Source organism: Poeciliopsis prolifica, unplaced genomic scaffold, assembly GCF_027474105.1.
Source record: "Poeciliopsis prolifica strain line A6 unplaced genomic scaffold, Auburn_PproV2 SCAFFOLD109, whole genome shotgun sequence".
Lineage (NCBI taxonomy): Eukaryota > Metazoa > Chordata > Actinopteri > Cyprinodontiformes > Poeciliidae > Poeciliopsis > Poeciliopsis prolifica.
This window is the reverse complement of record NW_026562484.1, coordinates 181,333-208,898: the sequence shown is the minus strand read 5'-3', so window position 1 is coordinate 208,898 and position 27,566 is coordinate 181,333. Positions and strand designations below refer to the sequence as shown.

Genomic DNA, 27,566 nt, shown 5'->3' with positions numbered 1-27,566 from the left:
TTGAAATCAGGATTATTTTAAACATAGAACCATAAAGAATAAATAATCCAATCTTTCTTTCCGGGAAGTGACAAAAAACATTTGAAATATTTTATTATGACAGACTTGTATTCTCTTTTCAATCTTTATTTTCGCTGCAAAGCATTTTATGTTTCTAGAAAAAGTTCCAAAGTTGCCTTAAACTTAATATAAATTAACTTTAGGATATGAATGAACTCAATGCTGATTTGAGTTCATTCAAAAACTCCTGACATCCTGTTCATTTTAATAAAACTTAAACAAAAAGGATGTTTTTAAAACTACAAGCTAAACATTTGAAAACCTGTTCAATTATGATAATTTGAGTTTAAGAGATAAAACTTGTTTAATGGCAGAAACTGTTGAGTTTTATCTGAACATTATAAAAATAATGTCTGTAAATAAATCTTCAGTTTGACTCCTGACGAAGTGAAACCTGAGGAAAACATGGCCGCCTGGAGGAAAACGGTTTCTGCCGGCGGTTTGACTGCGCATGCGCTCTTGTGTCCGAGCGGGGTCACGTGTCAATAATCCGATGATCCTCCGACAGGTGAGCCAACAACGACCTGCAGAGACTCTGCGTCATCTAATCTGCGCCTGCGCAACCAGTCAGGTTCACCGGAAGCAAGGTCACCGGCTCTTCAAAATAAAATGCTTAAAAAAAGACCTATAAAAAGAGCTGATTTATAATACCGCTCATTGTTTTGATGGACAGGAAGTGTGAAATTAAACTGTAGAATATACAAAAATTGAGAAGCAATGAAGGAGATAAAAATGAGACCAGATAAAACAAACAGACAAAGAAATAAGAGAATAAATTGATGCCAACGAGAAGGAAGGCGACGCTGTCTCTTCCTGCATCAGCAGGTCTTATCCCGAACTCCAACATCTTTCTAACTCTACATCCAGATTTAAAGAAGAGCGGCAAAAGCAAAGGAGGCGGATCAGCAGAGGCAGACGTTACTGTGGAATATCGACTCCTGGATACGGAGCTGTCAGCGACTCATGATGGTCACTTAGCAACAGTCTTCAGTCAGAGGCCTCTTCAGACTGACTGCTAGTGGAGGTCCTCCCTGTCCACATGAATTACATCAACTTTTCATTTTCTTTTGACACAGGAGTTTTTAAATTAATTGAATATTGTTTTGGATGTTTGTTTCATCAATTTTGATATTTTGTGATATTTTCCTGATGACAAAAACTCCAACCTGACCAGAGGTTGGAGTTTTTTACATTTGATTTGCAGTTTGGCAGAGAATGCATGCTTTTATTATGAAAGTCTAAATAATACCATTTCCGGTACAGCTGGTGGTGTTTGACTGTTGTTGCCAGGGAGCCAGCTCCATAGCAACGGGATCAGGAGGGTAAAAAGTTGAAAGATTTATTTGTTTGTTTGTTTAAGGGTCACGTGGTGAGGAAGATGAGGAGGATGAAGAGTCTCCGCAGCAGGTCAGGAGTTGGACTCAAACTGAACGTTTCCGGTTAAAAATGCCTTCAACGCTGATCGTGAAGCCCAAACCGGCGGAGGCGCCGAGGAGGAGCGGAGCGGCGAGGCCGAAGAGGGGCCCAGCGGGGGGCCAGGGGCCCAAACCGAGGGCCAGGTCCTCATCCGCTGCCCCCAAACCAGCAGGAGCCAAACCCAGAACCGAGCCGGAGCGCCGCAGGGCCAGCAGCTCCGTCAGGCAGCCGGACCCCCGGGAAGGCGGGGTGTCCGGGTCTGAGGGAGCAGCGGGGCCCGGGGCCCCACGGGAGGCCCGACGGGAGGCCCGCGGTCCAGAGGTGAGCACAGCAGAGTCAGTGTGCGGTTTTATATGGGCGGTTACCCAGGGCGGCATCAGTAAGGGGAGGGGTTAGGGAACTAGAAAAGAAACAAGTCTGTTACTGACACTTTAGTGACTTTCTGTTCAGTTGTTGTTGATAACTGGGAGAAGATGTGACCTGCTTTCTGCTACAAAAAGAGAATATTGTTGCATTTTGATTGGTTGGAGGGTGGCAGGGGGCGGGGCTTAACCAGGACGCCATTCCTGCTCTGAACTCTGGATGAAAACAAAAGTTTCTTTAAAACACAGGAAATATGATCTATAATATCCTCACCTTTCTAAAGTAACGTCTTCAGTCAAAGTCATTTTATTTATTTATTTTTTGCATGAAAATTAAGAAATTTACTAATTAAATCCATATTTAACAGATTTCAACTTCTTGCCTTTTATTTCCTCTTGACATGTTTTTGGTTTTAAGTGAATCGGTTTATTTTATGAGCCTCTTGTTTAAATTCTGAATTCATGCCTTTAAAAGCCAGAAACTTTTTTCCTCCTAGATGTTTCTGTCGTCTTTCTGCTCTCTGGAAAATATTTATTATGCTCATTTTGTGATTTTAGAGCTGAAATCCAGAATAAAAAGTTTATCCTTCGGTTTGTTGAATGAATTGCTGCAGCATCATGGCTGCCTGGTTTGTGTTGGGAGACTTTTCATGCTTCCCGCTGTGAATCCTGAAATATCCGCCGCTGCTGCCAGAGGCTTCACCTCCATCTGCTGCAGGTTAATCCCTCCAGAGAAACTGGCTGAACATGGCCGCTTGCACAACAAACTCCAGAAAAGTCTGAATCAAGAAAGCAGAAAGAAAAATTCATCCTGGATCAGATTGGATATTTGATGCATCTGTGAAGAATGTTGTTTTCAGCTGCAGATGAATTGATAATTTATCATTTATCCTGCTATTTTCACCCTGGGTTTGTACCATACAGGACCTATTTTTCATTTAGCTTAACCAGTTCTGATTATTTTTTCTTCAGTGTCTTGTTTAACCGTCTCTGTGTTTCAGTCACAAGGCGTTCACCGTCATCCCTCCAAACCCAAAGAAACGGAGAGAAATACAGAAAAGTGAGTTTCTGTGCAGTTTCAGCTTCTGAGTATCACTGACAGTCTCAGTAATCTCTGCCATCTGATTGGCTGAGCAGAGGCGGAGGCGGAGCTAGCCGCTCTGGAGGAGCTGCGCCTGAGCAGAGCCATGGCCTACGTCTCCATCAACCCCAGCAGCGTCGGTGAGACACCCGAACGCCTCGCAGGCGGTGCGTTCACGGCCGCCTCTCTGACTGCGCTTTTTGCTGCGTTCGCAGGCGGCTGCATGAGTCTGGAGGAAGTGAGGCTGAAGCAGCAACAGGAAATGATGCAAGCAAGAGGAAACAGAAACAGGTGTGACACCTGGAGCATCCTGCAGGGGGCGTCACATCTGATTTACACATGCACAAAATGTCTCCTTTATCTGGTTTAAACTCAAACTCCTGCATTTCACTGTTTGTATATTAGAATATGTCAAAATGCATAAAAATGACATGACAAAAAGTAAAACTTTTCATTTAGAAACCAGTTTTAAAGCCAAATTATTTGCTTTTGGTCACTAATTTAGTATTTTATCTGATCCCCATTTCTAACTTTCTGAAATAAATATTTATAACTCTGTCAAAAACTTCTTAAATACTTCCCATGTTCCTGAAATGTGAACTTAATTTTAATGTTTACATCAGTTAGTGTGTCTGACTCTCATGGTGAAGCTGCTGAATCCATCCAGGAAGTGCAGATCTTCACTTCCTGTCCTGCTTGTGTTCCAGGTGAGGAAGCAGCTGATGGAGGAAACGCCTGTCCTGACCAGGTGACTGCACTCAGCGCCTCCTACTGGCTGCAGCTGGTAGCTCAACTCCTGCTGAACACAAGGCAAAGATTTCCATCCATCAGCTGAAATATTAGTTTGAATCTTGAAATGATTCACCTGAACATTTCTGAGTTCAATTATTACACAACAAACAACTTTCAACAGTGCAGCTGACGGTGGAACATCCCTCAGCATGATGCTGCCACCACCATACTCTGCCGTTGTTCAGGTTGTTTCCTGATGGTGGATGGAAACCTCTGATAAGAACCATTTTAAAATCTTCTTTAATCAGAAAAACCTACAACAGCTGGCGTGTTTATCGCTCTGCATAGATTATATTTTGTATAAATATGTATTTTGTGTTTGTATATAAATTCATGTTATAGAGGAAATAAAGTTTGAAAAGAGGAAACAAAACAGCAGTTTGTTGAAACGGGTTTGTTGAACCATTTAAAAAATTACTAAAGAGATGGATGGATGGATGGATGGATGGATGGATGGATGGATGGATGGATGGATGGATGGATGGATGGATGGATGGGACATAAAGCAGAACAAATTTTAAAATAAACATAACTTTTCAGAATTCTTAGAAGTTATTTTTTTGTTATTTATCCAAAACATAATTCTTGTTTTTATTCCAAGTTGAAAATGTCCAACAGTCTTTTGTCTCCACTGCTGGTCCTGCAGCAGTAGTTCTGCTTTCTACCATCAGAGGGCGCCTTCTGCCTGAATCACAGGAAGGTCTGGGTGGAGAGGATGATGATGATGATGATGATCACGCATCGCTGGAGTTAAAAGAACATTTGGTTCTTTTTAGAAAATTACATTAAAAACCTCCTAATTTAAACTTCCGGTCTCTGGGTTTTAAAATCCCTGCAGGGATTTAATGTCGCAGTTAAACTGCGGGAGTTTGAAACTGAATTTTTATTGTCGTAGTTTAAATGATTTTTTTTTAATGTTTGAGTTGTTCTCATCAGACGGAAATAACAAATTAAAGCAAACCGAGTTAAATGTCAGAGTCGTGCTTCTGCCTCCGGTTTGCATAATTTAAATGTCACGTCAGGAGAACGAAACTGCAGATCTGCGCATGCGCCAGATATCTAACAGGAACAAACACGCGGCCATGTTTGTAGTCTTTAGCTGTAAACCTTCCTGTACAGCGGATGGTGCGTTCAGAGTATCTTTGTAACGTCAGAAAGATGACACGCAGGAGTTTGTTCTGTTTTTATTATTATTTATAGACTGCAATCTGTTTTATTTTGTTTGATCATCTGATAAAGATTTTAAATAATCTCCAATCGATCTTACTGAAAACATAGAATTTAGTTTTTTATTCCAGCAAATAAATCTGCAGCCACAGATGAAATGTGATCAAAAATATCGCTGAAAATATTCTTGAAGTAAAATGGAATAAGTTCATCTCCATTGTAAACTGGTTGTATTTAATCACAGCAGAAATGAGTCAAACTTTTACTGGCTGTCCTGGCTGTAGACCGCTAATGAAATTTGTGGAGTTTTAAGTTGAGAAAAAAGAAAAATATATTTCAAGGTAAAATGTTATTATTTTCAGTATTTAAATTAAGAATTGAATTAATATACATTTTACTTATTTTTAATATTGTAGTTTTTCAAAAAGCTTCTTCTGAAATCACTGCAGTCATTAACTGTTTGTTTACGTATGTTTCCTGTTTTTAGATGCAAAATATAATTTTCAAGTTTACTTTTTCCTGCAGCAATGCAAAAAACAAGAATAATGATTATTTCTCATGCTGTCTTCTCTCTTATCTTGATATTTTGTTGGGGGTTTTATTCACATTGCATCTTAGAAGATTTATTTAATTAAGAAAACATCTGATGTTTTAATTTAGTTTTGTTTGTCTGGTTTTAATTTACAATAGCATTTATTTGATTAAGAAAGTAGCTGGAGATTAAAATCTCCTCTGATTCTATTTCTATAGGAAGACAATTAGTACCATAAAATATGTGACTTTTTTATTTCAGATGTTTTGATGTGAAGTGCTTTGAGTAGATTCATAATGTCAATGATAAAGAATGGACTGAACTGTAATAGTTTTTGTTATGACTTTTTTGCTTCATATTTTGACTTTAATTTAATTTCACTTTAATTCAGAATTTTGACTTTTCAGAAGTTAAATCAAAACCAGATTTTTATTGTTTTAATGGCCCAAATCTTCCATTCTTCTGGGTGCTATAATTCTTTAGTCTGTCTTAAAACTTTTGGATCAAACATAATTTGAGTTTGCATTATCAACCTGGTAACTGAATCAGTTTTTCTGAGACAAAATTTCAATAAAATATTATATTTCTTTAGTTTATTTCAGTCATGGACGTCCAACAGTAATCAGGACTAACTTTGGCTAGAAATAGTGGAGAACCAAATAAATTTTAAAATCATGGATATGCCAGCAAATGCCAGTTTTTAGCAGGTTCTTCCAGTTTTTCAGTAAATCTGAATTTAATTTCTTTGAACAGATTGATACCAAAACTATCTGTAGTATTTCCCTTTTACATAAGTTTTTTTTTAGAAGAAAACATATCCATTGTCTTCAGTGAGAGGCTTTTTTATATGAAAACCTTTAAAAATTGCAGTTTTTAAAGCAGTTGTTAATGCCAACAAATGTCCTATCTTTGACAAAGACACGTTGCATTTGTAACTCAAAACAAGTTATTTTAACTTCACTGATTGTAAACACTGTCTGCTACTGATTTTAGATGTTTTTCTTCAGATTTTTCCTCCAGTAAGTGGTAATTCCCGCGGTCCCTGAACGCGGCGCGGCTCATAGCTGATCTTTGTGCGAAGCGGAGCAGCAGCGGAGAACAGGCTCAGTCCGAACAGAGGAACACAGGGGAGAACAGCGACTCTGTAGGCCACAAACCCTCTCTACAGCGATTACACAGCCACGGCGACGACCCTAACATGGTAAGAATACGTTTTAAAGACCAGAAGGGAGTTTAGTGTCGCTGTTTCTGACGGGTTTAGCCAAAAGCTAACTGGCTAGTGCTAAACGGTTAGCGAACTGTTTTCCTGACTCATTATCGACGCTAAGGCTGCCATTTTACACCAGGTACTGTCTGTCCTGGCCGCTGATTTTACCTCAGGGGGACAGTATCTGTCTATAAGAAGTATCAGAAAAACTCTTGTTTATCTGAGTGGTTAATATGTGGAAACCCACGGTGTTCCGTGTCTAAAAGCCCGTCCACTCTGCGGCTAGGCTGCCGAGCTAACAGGCTAATACGAAGCAGCTAATGAGACTTAGCAGCAGTGTTGCGTAGCTGGCTCAAACTCCGACCTGAACCCCGGCTGAAGCGTAATCCCAACTTTAATTGGTTAAATATAAACTGTGTGGCTCCAGAGTTTATTTCCGGTGGCTCGTCGTGACCGGGGGAGCCTGACTTTAACAAGGGAAGCCGTCGGCCCGCTGGCGCTTTTTCAGGGTCCTGGAGATCCTGGAAAAGCTTGAAATCCAAAACCTGACAGACAGGAGATGTGGCCAGATATTCCCGAACCTCTGGGCTGGTTCTGCCCACTGATCCCTGCTGATCTGGTTGGAAAACAACAGAACATCAACGGGGAGACGAATGATCCTGGAGGCCAGTTGGCACCAGGAACTGCTCAGCTGTTTTTTCTTTATTTTCTTTATTTATTTATGATCCAACCTAAAATCTCCAAACTGCTTTTGAACATAAACTAATGCTCAAGTTTTTTCCTTCCTCTATTTCTATTTGATTTAACTTGTAAAGTGTTAAAGTGAGAGAAAATCTAGACGACTTGAGTCACTGAAAATATATTTTAATACTTTTATCTTAAAACAGTAATTTAAAAAGCAATGTGTAGCTTTTAAATGATGCTAAGATGATATGGTTAAACATGAAGACAGCTGCAGTATTTCAAACGTGGGATAGTTGATCTTTATGAATTTACATTGAAACAAGATCTTTTTTTAAATAAACTAATTCTTATGAAAAATGTACATTGGCATGATATTTCCTATCTGTATTAAATGTTGTCTTTTTATTGATTATAATAAATGTCAGTTATTCGACTCATAATTTTCTGTTTATTTAACCCCTGAATCTTCAAATTAAGTAACTAAACACTTTTTTATCTTTATGTTCCCAAATATGACATCTTGTAAAAGTGTAAAAATATATTTTTCATTTCTGTTCATCAAATCTTTTCAGAACTTCAGAACTGTCCATAGACATAATGGTTTTCATATATTTAATATCTTTTAACTTTTATGCACATGTTTGTTTAAGGGCAAAATTCTGCCATATTTCCAGCATGAATATTTTTATGTGTTACAGCCTGAACTAGGTCAACAAATAACATTGATTTTGAGACATTATTATATTTCTTTGGAGGTTTGGGAGTTAAAAAAAATACTTTTTACTTTAGGTCCCAAAATAGTACAAAGCTATACAGTTGCAATAAATTCAAAATTTTTCTTTGTTGCATTTTTATTTTTAACATCAACAATTTAGTTTAGTTCTACAATTTAATATATTAAGATTTAATATTTAATGGAAAACAAACTTTCTGCAGGATAATTTCTTTATGCAACAAATTCATATTTTTGCAGAGACATTTTTGAATTATATTCATAGATTTGGTTATTTTATAAAGAAAATACAATAATCTTGATATAAATCAATAATGTTTTTTGTCAGACCAACTTTTAACAATAATCACCAGAAGTCTTTTAACCAGGCAAGCTGATCTCCTTTTGACGGGTTTTATAAACTCTGGCTTATTTTTAAACTGTTAAAAATTGAGAGGTTTTGAAATGTAATAGATGAAATGGATCCATTTGCCCTTTGGCCCGTTTCGGACACCAGTTTCTTCCCTTCGTTCTTCTCGCATGTAAATAAATGAACCACTTCATGTTCACACTGGAGCTCCAGTTTTTAATAGCAGACTTTAATAAAAACACTCAATCTCACATTTAGATCTGTATTTGGTCATTGAGACAACATTTGTTTTCCCTGCATGGATCAGTCGACTTGTGGAAACAACAGACTATGTCCAGAAATCAAAGCCAAACCCTTTGGCTGATCAATAATATGATTGTGCTCATATTACCACATTTCCTCAGACTTTAACAGATCAGAATATCATTTTGAAGCGAACTCAGACACAGGTTTGGTTCTGATGAGGCCCGATGGATGAAATGTAAAGTTAGTAGTTTAACACCAAAACACAACAAACCATGTCGATTTAAACTGAAGTTTGACTTGTTGATATAAGTTTAGTTAGATGTTTGTCACCTGGAAGTTTTATATTCATATTTTGGCTCAATTGTGGAGAAACTGTAAAATAATTTCTGCCAGGTCAAATGTCATTAATTCCTCTTTTAAAAGAAAAAAAGGTTTTTCTGTCAAAGAAAAACAAGAATCAGGTTTTCATCTTGGCTTGTGAAAATAAGAATGTCTTTGCATTTTAAATTAAATCTTTAGAACCTGAGGAGTGTTTATGATGTGAGCAGGCTCCGGCTCGGTTCCGGGTCCGATTGGATCCGGTGGGGTGGAGTTTATCGATCCTCTTTATGTCCATGTTAGTCATCCTACAGGCGGAGACTCTCGGGTCGGGCTGGGATTGTTTTGGCATGAACTCACCAGGAATCGCTGCTGCTCTCTCTCATCCCTCTGTGAAAGTGTCTCCTGTTTGGGTCTCGGCTGGCCGTTTGGATCCCGCTGTGACACCGTCTCATTTTCACATCTGTAATTTCTGCTGAAGACAGAAACAAACGTGTAAATATTTAAATTGATTTAATGTTGGGTTGGATTGTTGCGCTGCAGAAAGTTTTCCGGTAATCGTTGGAGCGATGTGGACGTTTCCTGGGTGGAAAACGTTTGTTTTGTTTGAGTTTATCTGTATTGACAGTCGTACCTTCTGGTTCATTCTTACTCTCGTTTAGCCGGACTGTGTTGGTTCTGATGCTGGACTGGTTTCGGCCGTATTTAGATCTCCTCTCTGAACTGATTGGTGCGTCTGAACACCTGTAGGAGGTTTCATCAGAGGCGTTTACACTCTGCAGAGCGCTGCAGCATGCTGCTGTGCATCAGACGGCTCATTCAGAACCGGGTCAACACTTTGGACCAGAACCGCTGCATTTACTTGCAACTGATTGGAGGCAGAGAGTCTGTCCTTCAGATCAGTGATTAGCATCAATAGTCAGTGATTTGAAGGGGAAGCTTCCAGCCAGGAAGCTTTAATAAAGACGGATGTTGGCTGCAGGAATCGGCTGCTTGTTGTGAACAAACAGACTGACGTCATGGAGCCGTTGAACCAAACGGCCGACAGCCTGAATGTTTTCAACTTCTGTTCGTCTTTGGATCTGGAATGAAACGAGAACATTTCCTCCGCAACGAGACGCTGATCTGCTAAACTTTATCCAGGATGCCTGGCTGGACGTTTGGACAGCAGAGCAAAACCCTCAACACCAAACTGGTTCCAGTATCTAACATTTTATTATGTTTTAATATAAAGTGAGCTGTGATCCTGTTACAGAGCCCAGATTAACAGAAACAGTCGGTCACAATGGCAACCGACCATGCTGACTGTTTACATCAGTCTGAACACATTTTCTACTTCCTGTTGGATTTCTACTGATTGGGAAAGTTAAATATGTAGTTTTATAGTTAAAAAGTTAAATTATTTTTATAAATTAAATTTTTTTTCTGTTGCTGAGGGAAACCGGAGCAACTTCCTGTTTGTTGCTTCCTGTCTGGTTTTCTCTGCTCTGCTGCTCTTTAAAGTGATGTGGAAAAAACCAAAGTTTCATTCTGGAGTTTATTTTGTTTCTTGGACTGGAGAAAGTGGTTTACTCAACGGTTTAAACGGTTTCTGTTGTTTTTCTTTCTGTTTTCCTGCTTTTTCTCTTTTTCCGTCCAGTTTATTTTCTCAGTCGTTTATGGAGGAGGGTCTCCAGTAAGAAATCAGACTGGTTGCATCATAAACCCCCTCCCAGTGCTCCCAGTGCTCCCAGTGTGCCGTATAAAGAGTCTGTCCTCTGCATGGCTGCATGTCCTCACCGCTTGCCGTAGACGATGAGCGTTTTGGTCCTGACTCAGCTCAGGTTTGACTCACGTCGGCAACGGCACCGGTTCATTGTCTGGGCTTCCAGGACGAACTGGAACAGAACCAGTACTTCATCTTCCTCCTGATGGCTGGTCGGATCGGGGCCAGGTCCGATTGGATCAGACCGGGTTCGGTTGTGATCGGGACCGGCTCCGGTTCGGTTCTGATCGGGACCGGCTCCGGTTCTGTTGTGATCGGGACCTGCTCCGGTTCTGATCAGGACGTGCTCCGGTTCTGATCGGGACCGGCTCCGGTTCGGTTCTGATCGGGACCGGCTCCGGTTCGGTTCTGATCGGGACCGGCTCCGGTTCGGTTGTGATCGGGACCGGCTCCGGTTCGGTTCTGATCGGGACCGGCTCCGGTTCTGTTCTGATCGGGGCCGGCTCCGGTTCTGTTCTGATCGGGACCGGCTCCGGTTCTGTTCTGATCGGGACCGGCTCCGGTTCGGTTCTGATCGGGGCCGGCTCCGGTTCGGTTCTGATCGGGGCCGGCTCCGGTTCGGTTCTGATCGGGACCGGCTCCGGTTCGGTTCTGATCGGGACCGGCTCCGGTTCGGTTCCGGCTGCAGACTGTAGGTCTCCTGCTCCAGGTGAGAGCAGCTTGCTGTGAGGAAGTGAGGGACAGGAAGTGGACTAATCTGTGTTAATCTGCGCGGCACCAGAACCAGCAGAGTAAATCCTCTGCTTCCCTCCCAGGTCAGCTGCTGAAGGCCCGGTCCAGGCGGAGGACAGCGCCACCCAGGCGTGCAGAGGGGCACTGCATCCCGTCGCCAAGCTCCGCTGCAGCCGCCAGATGGACTGCCGGCTCTGAACGCGCAGCGAGTCAGGACCCAATCAGCCGCGGAGAGGAGCCAGGAGGGAGCAGGACCGGGTCGGGAGAGGCGAGGCCAGGGGAGCCAGCATGTCGTCCAACCGGACCCAGAACCCCCACGGACTGAAACAGATCGGCCTGGACCAGATATGGGACGACCTGCGGGCGGGCATCCAGCAGGTGTACACGCGGCAGAGCATGGCCAAGTCGCGCTACATGGAGCTCTACACGTATCCTGCATCACCGACCGGCGGCGCCGGCCCGGGTCAGGTCCAACTTCAACACTCAGGGTTTCAGGAAACTGATTTTGAAAACTGTTTAACACCAAAATACTTTATTTCTACAAAGACACCAGAAAAATATAAAATACAAAACTGAAACAGGAGAAATACAGCAGAAATTCACTTTTTCACCCAAATCAATTCAGAAACTAATATTTACAATTTATAGAAATCAATGTTTTTCATCTTCTCCAAGTTCTTCTATTGTTTTCAGTCCAAAATCTGATAAATTGACATTTCCCTGACTAAAAGCAGGTAGACCTGCATAAGAGCTCTGATTAGTTTGCAGTGAATCAGAAATTGATCCAAAACAGATTTTTCACGTGTGACAGAAATGATTGAGTTTCTGAAACCTGGTGTTAAATGACAACAGATTTTATTTACCAAACAGTTTTTACCTCCTGCTTCATTTGATCTTTCTGAACTGATGTGTTATTTCCTTCACTCTGAAACTATTTCCTAGCACTGTTCAGGGAAAATCAGTCAACCAGGTTGATTCATGAATTGTCAGGGAGCTCAGAAGACGATCGGTAATCAAGCAGGTCCGGATCCAAAGTTCTGCCAGGCAGAGTCAACATGTTTTATTCAGATAAAGGATCCAAATCCCGGGAAACGCTCTGGTTCCCATGCAGCTGTGGGAAACGACTTTCACTTTGGACATGTAACCCAAATATCTTTATCTGGGACCATAAACAACTAAACATTTAACAACACAACTAGCAGATGTGACCTTATTGAAATACAAACCCAAATCCTTTTTGTTTTCCCTGAAAGTCGGTCGGCTTTAGGAGTTTTTATTAAACACGTTTCTGAACGATGCTCCTCAGTGCAGCTTGTTCAGGAAACGATTCAGACGGTTTCAAACGTTGGTCTTTATTTCCAGAACATTCCTAAAACGCAGCAGTCGCTTCCCGTACAACTGTCTGGTTTCCCTTTGACTTTATCTTTGTTTTCTGGTCGTCGTATTTCGCTGCTCTGGTTTCAGACAGAAACCTTCCCTGAATCCTGAGCGGATTCCTTCTGTTCCGGTGAGTCCAGTTCCTTAACGCGGCGCGTTCAGACACGTCTATAACTACTGCACCAGCGTCCACCAGTCCAGCCAGGCCCGGGGCTCCGTCCCTCCAGCCAAACCCTCCAAGAAGTCCACCACCCCCGGCGGGGCGCAGTTCGTCGGCCTGGAGCTCTACAAGCGGCTCAAGGAGTTCCTGAAGAACTACCTGACCAGCCTGCTGAAGGTCAGTGCCCGTCCGGACCCCCCCGCTCCGCCCCGCGACCCCTGACCCCTGCCCCTGTCCGCAGGACGGCGAGGACCTGATGGACGAGTGCGTGCTGAAGTTCTACACGCAGCAGTGGGAGGACTACCGCTTCTCCAGCAAGGTCCTGAACGGGATCTGCGCCTACCTCAACCGCCACTGGGTCCGGCGGGAGTGTGACGAGGGGCGGAAAGGCATCTACGAGATCTACTCTGTGAGTCGGACCGCTTCCTGTTGGCGCGGCGCTGCTTCCTGCTCACGTCTCCGCTCCCACACACAAGCTGAAACATTCAGACATTTAGTCAGGAAACAGATTTCATGTTGAAAATGTTTGAAATGTGAGAATCTGACCGACTTCCTGCTTCCTGCAGCTGGCTCTGGTGACCTGGAGGGAGTGTTTATTCCGACCTCTAAACAAGCAGGTGTGTTTACTGTCCCTCCCAGCTGCTGGGCATGAAAACTGAAGCACACAGAGTGTGTGTGTGTGTGTGTGTGTGTGTGTGTTTACTCTGCTGGTCGTCACGCTGCAGGTGACGAACGCAGTCCTGAAGCTGATCGAGAGGGAGAGGAACGGCGAGACCATCAACACCCGGCTCATCAGCGGCGTCGTCCAGTCCTACGGTAGGTCCTTGAACGCACCACGGCCTGTCAGTCGCCTCATATCAGCCTTCAGGTCAAACGCAGATGGTTCCTCCTCCACCAATCAGGCTTCAGCTCCTTCACAGTGTAACGCTTGGGTTGTGTTTAAGAGTGAAGAGGAGACGGCAGACTCATCAGGACGGTTAAACACCCACAACCACACTGGTACTGGGAATTCCACAGTGTTGTCCTTTAATAAACTCTCTTCACCAACCTTACAAAGCCCGGTTGAACAGCTGCTATGTTATCAAACATGAAAAGGAGCAGGGTTCTCACAACCAGTAGCGTCACTAAGAGTTAGGAAGCTAACATGTCTCGCTGCTGTAGCATGTCCTTCCCTCGTTCTCTACAGAGAAACTGAGTCGCATACTTGTGACATCATCAGCAATACTACAGTATCTTAAAGAGACACTACACAATTACAGCTGTTACATATTCCCCCCTGGTCAAAAAAATGGCTGCCCTCAGCCAAACATAGCAAGGGTACAGTTGAGACTTAACAAGCCGCCATACATGGACAAGCTGTTAAAAGAAGACAGGGAATATACATGACATATATAACAGTTTCCAACAAATGGAATGTCTGTTTGGACAAATACGGCAAAATGAAAATAAACTTAAGGCATTCAGGACAACTGCAAAATGAATTCCCGTTTTGTACTTTTTGTTTTGTTTTTGCACATGCTAGAACAATTAGCACAATATGTGAGAACCATTTAAACATGACCCATATAAAACTTAAGTAACAGTCACATAACACCAGTGAACACAGAGAACCATAGAATGCTAACAAGGTCACTTCAGGTCAAACCTGGAGGTATGAAAAGGGTTGGTCCACGTATTGACCGATCAGTCAGTGGTGACCCTTGGAATACGCCTTGGTCTAAAGTTATAAGGAACACTGGTAGCACACCCATTATTAGCAGGGGGTGAACCGGTAACATCTGTCCCTAAAGCAGTGTCAGCATAGTCAAAGTCAGTTTCAGCTGGGACGTCGCTAGAGAGAACAACAGTGTCAACAACGTCACAGGCAGGCTCTGGGTCCCAAACAGCAGAAGCTTGTTGCTTCGCGCGTTTGTCAGAGGAAGCTGTTGCCCAGGTGTAGAATGGTTGAAGATTTGCAACATGAAAGACTCCAGCCTTCTCTCCAGTGTCAGCTCTGGTCAGACCATAGTTCACATCAGACATCCTTTTGTAGATACGGTAGGGACCCGTGTAGAGAGGTGCCAGCTTTGCTGAAAAGTCTGATGCTGCATCTGACTTTGGATGAGATTTTGCTCTGACCAAATCTCCAACTTTAAAAGAGACTGGGCGCCGTCTTAGATCATAGTAATGCTTTCGTCTTGAATGACTTTCTGCGAGAGCGGTACGAGCATGGTCGTGAGCATCTTGAATTGAGGCCCTCAGGTGATCTGAGTAAGAAGTTCCCGGATCGTCCATTCCTTCCCACGACGGCTGAGTGATGAGGTCCAAGGGAGTGTCCAACTCTCGTCCATATAGCATCATTGATGGGCTCAAGCCCGTACTCTCGTGGGGCGCAGTACGCAGAGCGAAACAGATCTGGGGAAGATATTTGTCCCAGGAAGTGTGCTTATCCTCAATATACGCTCGAATGGCTGTTTTCAAAGTGCGGTTCACCCGTTCAGTTGCGTTAGTTTGAGGATGGTAGGCAGTTGTCAGTCTGTGTTCAGTTCCAAGTGTTGACACAACATGCTCAAACAGGTCACTGATGAAAGGTGTTCCCCTGTCTGAAATAAGGTATGATGGAGAACCATGTCTGGCAAATACGTCGGTGATGAACTTATTTGCAGCAACTTGAGCTGTTGCTTCCCTGACAGCACTCACTTCAATCCATTTGGAGAATAGTCAATGAAAACAAGAATATATGAATTTCCCCTTTGTGTGCGTGGTAGTGGGCCAATGTAGTCCACACCAGTGTACTCCGATGGTCTCTGTGGTTGGATTGGGACCATCAGACCTGCTGGTTTTCTTTGGGATGGCTTATTGATTTGGCATGAACAACATGACACCACATATTCTTTACATCAGAGTTCATGTTTGGCCAGAAGAATCTGAGACTCAAACGTGCCAGAGTTTTTGCAGTGCCCAGATGTCCAGCCGTAGGATGATCGTGGTAATACTTGAGCAGATGACCACGGAGTGAAGAAGGAGCAAAAAGTTTAATCTGCTTGAGTGGGTGAAGATCACACCTTGTTTTCGGATCAATGAAATATAAGAGTCCATCTTGTACAATGTACTTTTGCAGATCTAAATTAGTCCCCTCACCCTCTTGGTCATTTTCGAGTTGACGGAGCAAGGTGCCTGTGACTGGGTCCTCCAGCTGCAACTGACGAACATGAGGACGACCAGACACAATCACAGAAGGCAGAGCACGAAGATCCATGCTTCCAATCATGGCATAGGGAGGAAGAATATCTATCGGTGCAATCACCTCTGGAAGTGGGTTACGTGAAAGAGCATCAGGCACCTTATTACGTTCCCCGGGTTTGTGGATGATGCTGAAGTCGAAGTCTTGAAGGCGTAGGGACCACCTGGCAAGCCTACCGGAGGGATTGGGTCGAGACATCAACCACTTGAGGCTGCTGTGGTCGGTGTAAATAGTTACATGCAGACCTTCGACATAGGGACGGAAATGTTCCAATGCCCATATAACAGCCAGACATTCTTTTTCTGGAGTCGAGTAGGGCTTTTCTGACTTATGCAGCGCGCGGCTAGCAAAAGCCACAGCTACATCCTTGCCATCCTCATCCTTCTGCATCAATGCTGCTCCCAGTCCAGCATCACAAGCATCAGTGTGGATGAAGAATGGACGCGTAAAATCTGGGAACTGTAGGACTGGTGCCGAAGTTATGGAATGTTTTAGAAAGTCCACAGCTGTTTGGCACCTGTCACTCCAGCTGAACGGCACGTCTTTCTTGGTGAGTGCGAAGAGGGGTTCTGCATGATTGGCATAGTTTTGCACAAAGCGGCGGTAGTAACCTGTTAAGCCAAGGAACTGTCGCACCTGTTTTGTCGTGGTTGGCACTTTAAACTCAGTTACCGCTCTCACCTTGTCAGGGTCGGGATGAATGCCAGATGGTGTAACACGGTAGCCGAGGAAGGTGAGTTCAGTAAGGCAGAATTGGCATTTACTCAGTTTCAATGAGAGGCCAGCAGATTTGAGCCTGCAAAGGACCTCCTCTAGGTCAAGGAGATGCTGCTCGAAAGTTGGTGATGCGACAACGATATCATCCAGATACACTGCACACGACTTATAAATCAGGCCAGCCAGAACATTATTCATAAGTCGTTGAAAAGTTGCAGGGGCATTACATAAGCCGAACGGAAGGACTTTGAATTGAAACAGGCCACAATGTGTGATGAAAGCAGTTTTTGGTTTAGCCTCTTCAGCAATGGGGACCTGCCAGTACCCTCGGGCAAGGTCCAGAGTTGTCAGAAACTTCCCTCTTGATAAAAAGTCCAATGATTCATCCACTCGTGGGAGTGGGTAAGAGTCCTTCACAGTTAACTGATTCAAACCCCTGAAGTCAACACAGAACCGTGGCTCACGGGGGGGGTTGTTCACAATGACCACAGGAGCTGCCCATGGTCCTGATGCAGGTTCAATGATGTTGTTTGTCAACATATTTTGCACTTGTTCTTCAATTATTTGCTTTTTCGCTGGGGAGGTGCGGTAAGGTGGTAGGTTAACTGGCTTTGCGTCTTCAGTGACGATGACATGTTCTGCTAGAGAAGTGCGACCTAGGTGACCATCAAACAGATCACCATAGGTATCCAGTAACCTTAACAGTTCTTCTTTTTCCACAGAATTTAAGTTAGCATCTTCAACTTTTTCTTTAACGGAGAGCTTTGGAGTGTTCGGCAGAGTCATTGTTCCACATTCAAGATCAGCCTCCACAAAGTCATTTTCACAGGGTTCATCCAGAAATGGGGGATTGTCATCCATAATTACTGTTCTGGTTGGGACATGAATTGTTAGTGCAGTGCGAGTCATAAAGTCCATCCCCAGAACTAGGGGCGATGACAGGTTCTGTACTATAACAAATCGGTGGTTGATTTGTCCATAAATCCAATGGTCAACCAAATCACTCCTAAGGGACTGCAGTCGGTGCCGTTGGCCAGTCTTATGGGTGGGGAATGCCACAGATTTTTTAATGAGACATTTTTTGTCTTTTCGGGTATCAAGTCTGCATTTATTGCTGAAAGCGACGCACCTGTGTCGAGTGTGGCCTTCAGAGCTGTTCCTTTAAAGTTCACCTTAACTCTGAAAGGAGTGTTCCAAGATGATTGTGATGCTCCATCTTCAACGTGATTGAGCATAGGGGGCGAATTTGGGACTGATATAGGCAGTGAGGGCAGAGTTACTGACTGGGGGGAGGGTTGGCCCTGTGAAAAACTCTCCCCCCCCTGAAGTTTCCCGGCTTCCTGCCTGCTGGTTTTGTTTCTCTCTCCACGTTGGCACTCTCTGGCTCTGCAGATTGATAATCTGTGGGCGGAGTTTGGGGGTGCCCTCTGGCAGGTCTTGCCGAATTTCGAGCTCCATGGTACTCAGTGGAACAGTTCGGGCATGTGCGGGATGTAACACCAGGCATGGAGCATTTAAAACAGTATGGTTCTCCAGCATTTCTATTTTTCATCTGTACTCTTGATGGCTGTGGTAGGGTGGTGCCGAGAACAGAATGTAGCTCATGGGCACGTAGCACCAAATCAATTACTGATTTGATAGGTGTTCCATACAGTGCCACTCTGTACTTCTCTACTGCATGTTTACAGATAAGGTCAATCTGCTCCTGCTCAGATGGAGGATTCTTCAGTCGTTTGAACTCACTGAGCATATGGGCTGCAAATGTTGGGAATGGTTCTTCAGGATGTTGGAAACAGTCCAAGATGTTTCTCATAATGCGCTCCTGGTTATCGGCAGGTAAAAACACATTTCTGAAAAGTTCACAAAATCCAGTCCAAGTAGACACATGAGAGCTGAGAACACTAAACCACTTCCTTGGTTCCTTAGCTAGAAAATGTGGTAGTTCTCTGAGAATCTGTGTGTCTGATAAATCCAAAGAAGTTTTGTAAGCATTCACAGACTGCAGCCATTCCTCTGGGTGAAGACCATCATCACTGAACACAGTGGGTTCCAATTTCGCTTGGTGCAAAGCAGCAGCGAGAGTCTGGTAGTATTAATTAACTCCAGCGAATCCGGATGGGTCTGAGATGGAGCCCTTGTGGACTGAGTGGGGACAGGTGTCGAGTTGTGCCGCTCTTTTTTCCTGGTATGCAGACTAGGCCCATAAGGTGTAGATGACGCCTGAGGAAAAGGTTGAGTAACTTGAGCAGTTGGGACTCCAGGGGTGGCTCTAGTTTGTTGGGTCCAACGCTCCAGGATATTTTTCTGGAGATCCAAAGATTCATATAGACATTGTTGAAGCATGTCCACCTCTGCTTTTAGACTTTGCACTTTATGTTCTAGGTCGGGGGGTATTGTGTCTGGCCTCATTTTGTCTTGGGGGCAGTCTAAAGTCCAAATCATCACATAGATCACTCAAGTCAGGATGACTAGCCATAATGTACACTTATGTAAATCCCCTTCCGTATAATGCAGGTGATGTTGGAATAACTTCAGTTTCGGTCACACATTAATAATACTAAGAATGTTTTAGTAATTTTAGCAGTATTTTTTCTTTTTTGGTTTCACTTGAAAGCAGACGCAGCAAAGTTAAAACACATTTAGCGACATACATATATAGACTTAAGAGATTTAACTGGGTAGACTTTTTTTTTTTTTTTTTTTTTTTTTACTTCGCTTTGTCCGTTTAAAAAAATATGTTGCTGAGTCCGAAGAATAACTTCCGTCTATTTCTTTCCAACACTCACTGCTTCAGTTCGTATCTTCTCAGATGGATTTGATCTAGCAGCTCTGATCCGGTACAGAGCTGAGTCCAGTCAGAAAGTTCCTAAGAGGTCATCCAGCAAAAGCAGAGTTCGCGGCGTGCGTTCAGCTGATGAGGGATTTCCGCTTCACTCCGCTGTGCACACATGCACATTCAGAAATTAGAAAACATAATCCGCCTCACGTCCCAGCAGCGCAGCTGATCTAAAGTTGTCACGAGGAAGGATTCCAGCAGGGAACCGCAAACAACGTCGATTTTTCCCGCCCGTTGTCGTGAAAACGTTCTGTCGTCCGCGTCTGGGCTGGCCTGGTCCGCTCCCGCGAAGTATAGCAGATATCCCCTATACTGCAAATGTTTCAATTAACTGGTAGAAGATACTGCATTCCGAGTCCAAGATAAAATGTTCGGGCGCCATTTGTAACGCTTGGGTTGTGTTTAAGAGTGAAGAGGAGATGGCAGACTCATCAGGACGGTTAAACACCCACAACCACACTGGTACTGGGAATTCCACAGTGTTGTCCTTTAATAAACTCTCTTCACCAACCTTACAAAGCCCGGTTGAACAGCTGCTATGTTATCAAACATGAAAAGGAGCAGGGTTCTCACAACCAGTAGCGTCACTAAGAGTTAGGAACATGTCTCGCTGCTGTAGCATGTCCTTCCCTCGTTCTCTACAGAGAAACTGAGTCGCATACTTGTGACATCATCAGCAATACTACAGTATCTTAAAGAGACACTACACAATTACAGCTGTTACAACAGTCCGACCTGCTGGTTTTAAATTTGATAGTTTTTGGTTCAGCAGCAGAGATGGCTCAGGATGATCCAACCTTTGCAATAAAACTCTTAATTTGTGAAGTTTGACAAGAAATGAAGCTTCTACTGGTGATTATTTATACATAATGTAGCAAAAATGACTCTGGGAACTCAGCAGGATTTACATTCAGAGGAGAAAAAGTTTTAATTCAGTTTCAAATCTTTTTAAACTTTGATGGGTTAGAAAAACCAGAACAAGTTCTGATTCAGAGGTTTATGATTCAGGCGCCTAAAATGTGATCTGTGAAAGTTGAAAATAGAAAAAATGTATAATGTTGAAGATAAAAAGATTTTTGTTGCAATATCTAGAACAGAGCAGTGGAAACACTGCAGTTAAAACAATATCAATTTAAACCGTAGAAAAGTGCGAAAGCATGAAGTTTGTCAGAAATGAAGAGTTGAAGCTGCATTTTGTTACTTTTATTAAAAAAACTTTGTACATATTTTTTAAATCTGTGGACGGATTGATTCAGATAATCTGTGAAAACATGGAGCTGCTCTGCCTGTGCCAACTAGAAACAATCCATGAGAGCCTGGAGGCGGGGCTTAGTGATGTCAATCAGCCTCTGCACCTTGATTCTGCAGCTAGGAGAATGCTAAGGCTAGTTAGCATAGCCACGGATGATGACAGATAAACAGTTTTTCTGCAACATTAAGTTGTTTCTCTGCTATCAGTAGTTTCATCAGCGCGTACATGAGGATGACTAGCAGCAGCAAGACCCGCCTCCTGTCCCTGATTAGTTGGTTTTGGTCCATTTCTCTTGATCTGTTCACAGTTTTGCCTCATAAAATGAATGTAAACCATATTTTTTTCAATAAAATGACGTACTGCAGCTTAAGTGTGGTCTGGTTCTGATCCAGTGGAGCTGGGCCTGAACGAGGAGGACGCCTTCGCCAAAGGACCCACGCTGTCCGTCTACAAGGAATACTTCGAGTGCCAGTTCGACCGACACGGAGCGCTTCTACACGCGCGAGAGCAGCCGAGTTCTGCAGCAGAACCCGGTCACCGAGTAATGAAGAAGGTAGCGGCCGCCGCCAACCCGCCCCGCCGGGCCGGTTCTGACCGGTCCTGACCGGTTTCTGACCCGCAGGCTGAGGCCCGGCTGCTGGAGGAGCAGCGCCGCGTCCAGGTCTACCTGCACGAGTCCACGCAGGACGAGCTGCCCGCAAGTGTGAGCTGTTCTGATCGAGAAGCACCTGGAGATCTTCCACACCGAGTTCCAGAACCTGCTGGACGCCGACAAGAACGAAGGTAACCCGGGTTCTGCTCAGAGAGGCGGGGCGGCGACCCGGTTCTGAAGGGTTTCTGCTGCTGTGTCCAGATCTGGGCCGGATGTACAACCTGTGTCGCGGATCACGGACGGGCTGGGCGAGCTGAAGAAGCTGCTGGAGACCCACATCCACAACCAGGGCCTGGCCGCCATCGAGAAGTGTGGCGAGGCGGCGCTCAACGTAAGGCGGCTCGGTTCTGGTTCCGGTTCTGGTTCCGGTTCTGAGCTCCTCCGTCACGCTGACGTGTTTCTGTCCCTCAGGACCCCAAAGTCTACGTCCAAACCACGCTGGACGTCCACAAGAAGTACAACGCGCTGGTCATGTCCGCCTTCAACAACGACGCCGGCTTCGTGGCCGCGCTCGACAAGGTACGGCCTAGTCAAAGCCCCAGCACTCGCTGCATGACTGCACCGGTTTGTGCTTGTGATACTGGGACCAGAGGACGGAAATGTGTTATGAAATGTTTTCTATTGTTTTGTGCACTTCAATGTTCTCCTGTTTTTTCCCATTTTGAAAGAGAAAAGTTCCACCCAGAGAAGCGGAAAGTTTTAGATTTCTGGGGACCCAATCAGTGGTTTTACTGGAAACTTTAGTTTGATGGGTGGAACTGTTGGCAGACGCAGCAGAGGGGGAAGGTTTAGTGTGTAACACAGCCCCTCTCTCCCCTCCAGGCGTGCGGTCGCTTCATCAACAACAACGCCGTCCCAGGATGGCCCAGTCCTCCAGCAAATCCCCCGAGCTGCTGGCCCGATATACGACTCCCTGCTGAAGAAGAGGTGTGTGTGTGTGTGTGTGTGTGTGTGTGTGTGTGTGTGTGTGTGTGTGTGTGTGTGTGTGTGTGTGTGTGTGTGTGTGTGTGTGTGTGTGTGTGAGACACAGGGCTGGGTTATTGATCTATTTATCCATTAAGTCTTTTTAAGGTGTATTTTTCTTGAGTTTGTGTCGTTCATAGTGATGTCAGGGCGGCCATCTTGTTTTTGGGCTTCTGTTTATTTTAGCTTTGAATTGAACTTTATGACAAAATATTAGGAACATTCTATGATTTCATTTTAAATGAACATAAGGTCAAAACAATACATATTGTTGTAATAATAGAAGAATAAATAAGATTAAGATATGAAAAATGTCAAATCTGAACAACTATTGAACTTTTGATTCATTGGAGTTTTGTTGTAAATTTGTGATGTTTGTAGCTTTAATACTCAGGTTTACAAAAACAGAAGGAAAGATTGAAATAAAATCCACTTTTTGAGAATATTTTCTGTTCCTTTTGAGAAAAATGAAAAATGCAGGTTAGTTGGTATCAGAAAATCTTTTATTTTGAGTCTAGGTCAAAGGTGATGACCTCTTGACCTGATGCTCAAAATGTTTCCTGTTTTCAGCTCCAAGAACCCGGAGGAGGCGGAGCTTGAGGACACGCTGAACCAAGTGGTGAGTTTGACTGATGGAGGTTCTGACCCGTCCTGACCCGCCTCTTCATCTTCCTCCTCCTCTTCCTCAGATGGTTGTGTTCAAGTACATCGAGGACAAAGACGTTTTCCAGAAGTTTTACGCCAAGATGCTGGCAAAGCGCCTGGTTCACCAGAACAGCGCCAGCGACGACGCCGAGGCCAGCATGATCTCCAAGCTGAAGGTGAGAGCCGACTGGACCGGACCGGACCGGACCGGACCGGACCCCAGACCCGCCTCCAGCTCACTGTGTGTGTGTGTGTGTGTGTGTGTGTGTGTGTGTGTGTGTGCGCAGCAAGCGTGTGGCTTTGAATACACGTCCAAGCTTCAGCGGATGTTCCAGGACATCGGCGTCAGCAAAGACCTCAACGAACAGTTCAAGAAGCACCTCAGCAACTCCGAGCCGCTGGACCGTAAGGCTGCCCGTCTCCCGTCACCACGGTGACCGCGGTCACCACGGTCACCACGGTGACGAGGTCTCAGCTTCCTGTGTGTCCTGTGTTTCAGTGGACTTCAGCATCCAGGTGCTGAGCTCCGGGTCCTGGCCGTTCCAGCAGTCCTGCACCTTCGCTCTGCCCTCAGAGGTAAACAGGAAGTCCCTCCTCCTCTTCCTCCCGGCACCTCCATCTCCGTGGTAACGGTGTGGCGTTTGTGTGTCTGCAGCTGGAGAGGAGCTACCAGCGCTTCACGGCGTTCTACGCCAGCAGGCACAGCGGCAGGAAGCTCACCTGGCTCTACCACCTGTCCAAAGGAGAGCTGGTCACCAACTGCTTCAAGAACAGGTAGGCGGGACTGGACCGGACTGGTACCGGACCGGACTGGGACCGGCACAGGACCGGACGGGCACTGGACCGGACCGGACCGGCACCGGACTGGACTGGGACCGGACCGGACTGGGACCGGAACGGCACCGGGGGACGGACTGGACTTTTTATTAGCATCATCTCTGGTCCAGGCTGCAGCCGGAGAGCCGTAAAGTTCCACTAATTATAAAGCTTTGAATCAGTTAGAAATTATGATTCTTTTTTTTTATTCCTTCAATTAACTTGTTTAGAGATTTTAATGAGTCTCTAGAACAAACTGTTTGATATTCCAGACCCTCCAGCTGCTACATTTATGACGATTTCTGTCACAAACTTGATGTTTTATAATGTTTCAGGTTTAAATAAAATAGTTTTTAATCATGAAAATTTCATTTTAACTTTCTGGTCTTTTAACCGCTAAATTCCAGTTTCAACAGAAGTTTTTTTCTCCATCCAGATTCTTATGGATATTTCATCATATTTTAAAATAGTAACTAGTATTTAACATCATTTCAGCTGTTGGAAAACAATAAGACATGAGAATGTGAAACATTTCACACAAAACCATGAAGATAATCTCTTAAAAAAAATAGAAAAGTGACCAGATTTTTTAAAATTTCAGTTCAAAACTTGATAAAAACTTAAAAACAATCAAATTATTATTAGTAAATTGATGTCAAATCATAAACTGCATCGGCCGCGTCTCAGCCGTTGTCATGGATATGTGTTCTTTTAAATAAAGTTTGGTAGAAGTCTTGCAGTGTCCGACCCGGTTCTGGTTCTGGTTCTGGTTGTAGGTACACCCTGCAGGCCTCCACCTTCCAGATGGCCATCCTGCTGCAGTACAACACGGAGGACAGTTACACGGTGCAGCAGCTGACCGACAGCACGCAGATCAAAACCGTAAGCAAACTCTGCAGAACCTCCAGCTGACTCTGGTTCTGGTTCTGACCCGGCTCTGTGCTTTCAGGACATCCTGGTTCAGGTTCTGCAGATCCTGTTAAAGTCCAAGCTGCTGGTGAGTCGAGCCGAGCCGCCACAGGAGGGCGCCAAACGCAACCGGGCCTCGGTTCTGGTCTCAGGTCCAAACTGTGTCCTCCGCAGGTTCTGGAGGACGAGAACGCCAACGTGGACGAGGTGGAGTTCAAACCGGACACGGTCATCAAGCTGTTCCTGGGATACAAGAAGTCCGTCTCTCATTCATCACCGGTTTATTATTTTATTTCAAATGTTTCTGACACAAACTGAACTAAACAGGAACATCTGGTAGTTTAACTCCAGTCACAGGTTGAGTTTTGTTTTCATTACATATTCAAATAAAATTGTAAATATAGTATTAACTCTGATCCTTTAAATCTGTTAGAAATGATCTGTGATTTTGCTTCAGCCTTAATTATTCATGTTTTAAGTTCAGATGTTTGTAGAAGTTTAGTTTTCATTTTTAAAAGTTTATAGTTAGAAATTGACCAAATGTGGCTTAAAGCTGCACTTTGTATCTTTTATATTTTTTACACATTTGTTCAAACTGTCAAAATGTGAGGAGTGAAAAATGAGGCTCCTCCTCTTTCTCCCACTGGAAGCAGCCAATCAGAGCTCAGAGGCGGGGCTTGTCGCTCTGCTATGCTGCAGCTAGCATAGCCTATTATGAATGCTAAGCTAGTTAGCATAGCCACTGAAGGTGGCAGACAGACGGTTTTCCTGTAACGGCTGTTGCTCCATTTGCACCTTTAGCAGTGAGTACATGTGGATGATTGACAGCGCTGAGGTCCGTCTCGTAAACTAATAATCTGGTGACCGTTTTAATAAAAGTTCCTGCAGCTTCCCTTTGGGTCGGCGCTGTTCCCGGCCCGGTTCTGACGGGTTCTGCCGGTTCTGTTCTGCAGCAAGAAGCTGAGGGTGAACATCAAACGTGCCGATGAAGACGGAGCAGAAGCAGGAGCAGGAGACGACCCACAAGAACATCGAGGAGGACCGGAAGCTCCTGATCCAGGTCAGCCGACCCGCCGGTTCCGCTTCCTGCCGGGCCGCGGGTCTGACCCGTCACAATAAAGCGTTTCCTGTCCGCAGGCCGCCATAGTGAGGATCATGAAGATGAGGAAGGGTTCTGAAGCACCAGCAGCTCCTGGCTGAAGTCCTGAACCAGCTGTCGTCCCGGTTCAAACCCAGAGTTCCTGTCATCAAGGTACCGCCGACCCGACCCGAGTTCTGACCCGGGATGGGGTTCTAAGCGTTAAACAGGTTCTGAAATGGACCCGTCTTGACCCAGTTAAGAAAGCTTGAAGGAAAATCCAAACAGCTGCAGATTTAGTCTGGATTAACGTTAATCTAACAATCATTAATTAATCAATTAACTGGATAAAAAATTCTCTTGTTGAATTAGTTTAAAACTATTAATGATCTGAACTTTGCATCCGGGTTTGCTGACGGAGCGCTTTGTCTCCCCCTTGTGGCCAGAAATGCATCGACATCCTGATAGAGAAGGAGTACCTGGAGCGAGTGGACGGAGAGAAGGACACCTACAGCTACCTGGCCTGATCTCATCGCCACGGCCACGACTCCCCTCACTTTGATTTTTATTTGTAACCTTTTGTTTTTTTTATTTGATGTCTGAGTAAATAACGTGTGGATCTGAGGGGCGGAGCCGCCCAACCATGTGACCGCACCGATAAACAGGAAGAGGAGGGTTTGTGCTGCGCTGAAGGAAGAAACGCCCCTGCTGTCGAGGCTGGGAAACCCCGTGTACTCGCTCGCCCGTCCCATCGACTCGCCCTCATGTTGTAAATAAGAGACTGTAAGAGGAATGAAACCTTCTCTGCATAGTGCAAACGTTCATGAATTAGTCTGAGGAGCGCCGCCGCACCCAAAGGTTCTGCATGCTACCACGGCGGCCGCACGGCGAGCCGGGCCGCCGAGCGAGGATCGGACCGGCGCCGGCCGCAGGCAGGAGGCCGGATCCATTACTGAACGGTGGACATTTGTATAGTGTGGTTCATTTTCTAAATGTGTGATAAATAAAAACAAGGAAAGATTTCTCTAACGCCGCCTGCTGACGAGTCTGTGGGTCAAACGGGTCGGAACCAGAACCAACCCAAAGTTCCTCTGGTTTAAATCCCTTTAATGAGTGCAGCTGCTACACTGCTAGTCAGCTGGCTGAACCACATAAGAGTGACCAGCTGCAGAGAGCCCGACTAACAGCTAAATGATTAAATCCTGTTTGGAGGAACTACGGAAGCCCAAGAGCCCCAGTTACATTTTAATCACTCAGCAAAACCATCAGGTCCAAATGCTTCCTGAAATATTTCGGTTCTGTTGAAATCGGATCATTTTCACCCAAACTTTCTTCGGTTTTACTAAACCGGCAACCAGTCGAAGGAAAACGATAAAGTTCAGCTTTGAAGTTTGGACCTGAATGTTATAGAAATGTGGGTTGGTCATAAATACTTGCAGATATTGGACCGGTTCTGATCAGGACCAGTTCAGACATCCGGAACCAAAACTTTGTTTAAACCCGAACGGACAGAAACGGAGCAGAGAAGAACCATTCAGAATATTTTTAATCTGC

The 27,566-nt window shown here is 44.5% G+C and overlaps 1 protein-coding gene and 1 pseudogene across 1 annotated transcript; both read left to right on the top strand.

The window, feature by feature from the left end:
* Window positions 1-511: 511 nt before the first annotated feature.
* Window positions 512-4,069, top strand: LOC129354381 (synapsin-1-like). Its single transcript, XM_055023865.1, has 6 exons — window positions 512-568; window positions 1,421-1,467; window positions 1,531-1,797; window positions 2,840-2,898; window positions 2,976-3,086; window positions 3,627-4,069. Exons 1-6 carry the CDS (start codon window positions 512-514, stop codon window positions 3,752-3,754), a joined length of 669 nt encoding a protein of 222 aa, XP_054879840.1. The 3' UTR covers window positions 3,755-4,069.
* A 2,416-nt stretch (window positions 4,070-6,485) lies between these two features.
* On the top strand, window positions 6,486-27,041 carry LOC129354416 (cullin-1-like; annotated as a pseudogene).
* The last annotated feature ends 525 nt before the right edge of the window (window positions 27,042-27,566 follow it).

Bases quoted from the DNA above. Each gene is read 5' to 3' on its own strand.
- LOC129354381 (XM_055023865.1), top strand. From the start codon at position 512: ATGCGCTCTTGTGTCCGAGCGGGGTCACGTGTCAATAATCCGATGATC. The intron at 1,468-1,530 runs GTCAGGAGTTGG...CTGATCGTGAAG, and splicing joins ATGAAGAGTCTCCGCAGCAG to CCCAAACCGGCGGAGGCGCC. The intron at 1,798-2,839 runs GTGAGCACAGCA...TCTGTGTTTCAG, and splicing joins GGGAGGCCCGCGGTCCAGAG to TCACAAGGCGTTCACCGTCA.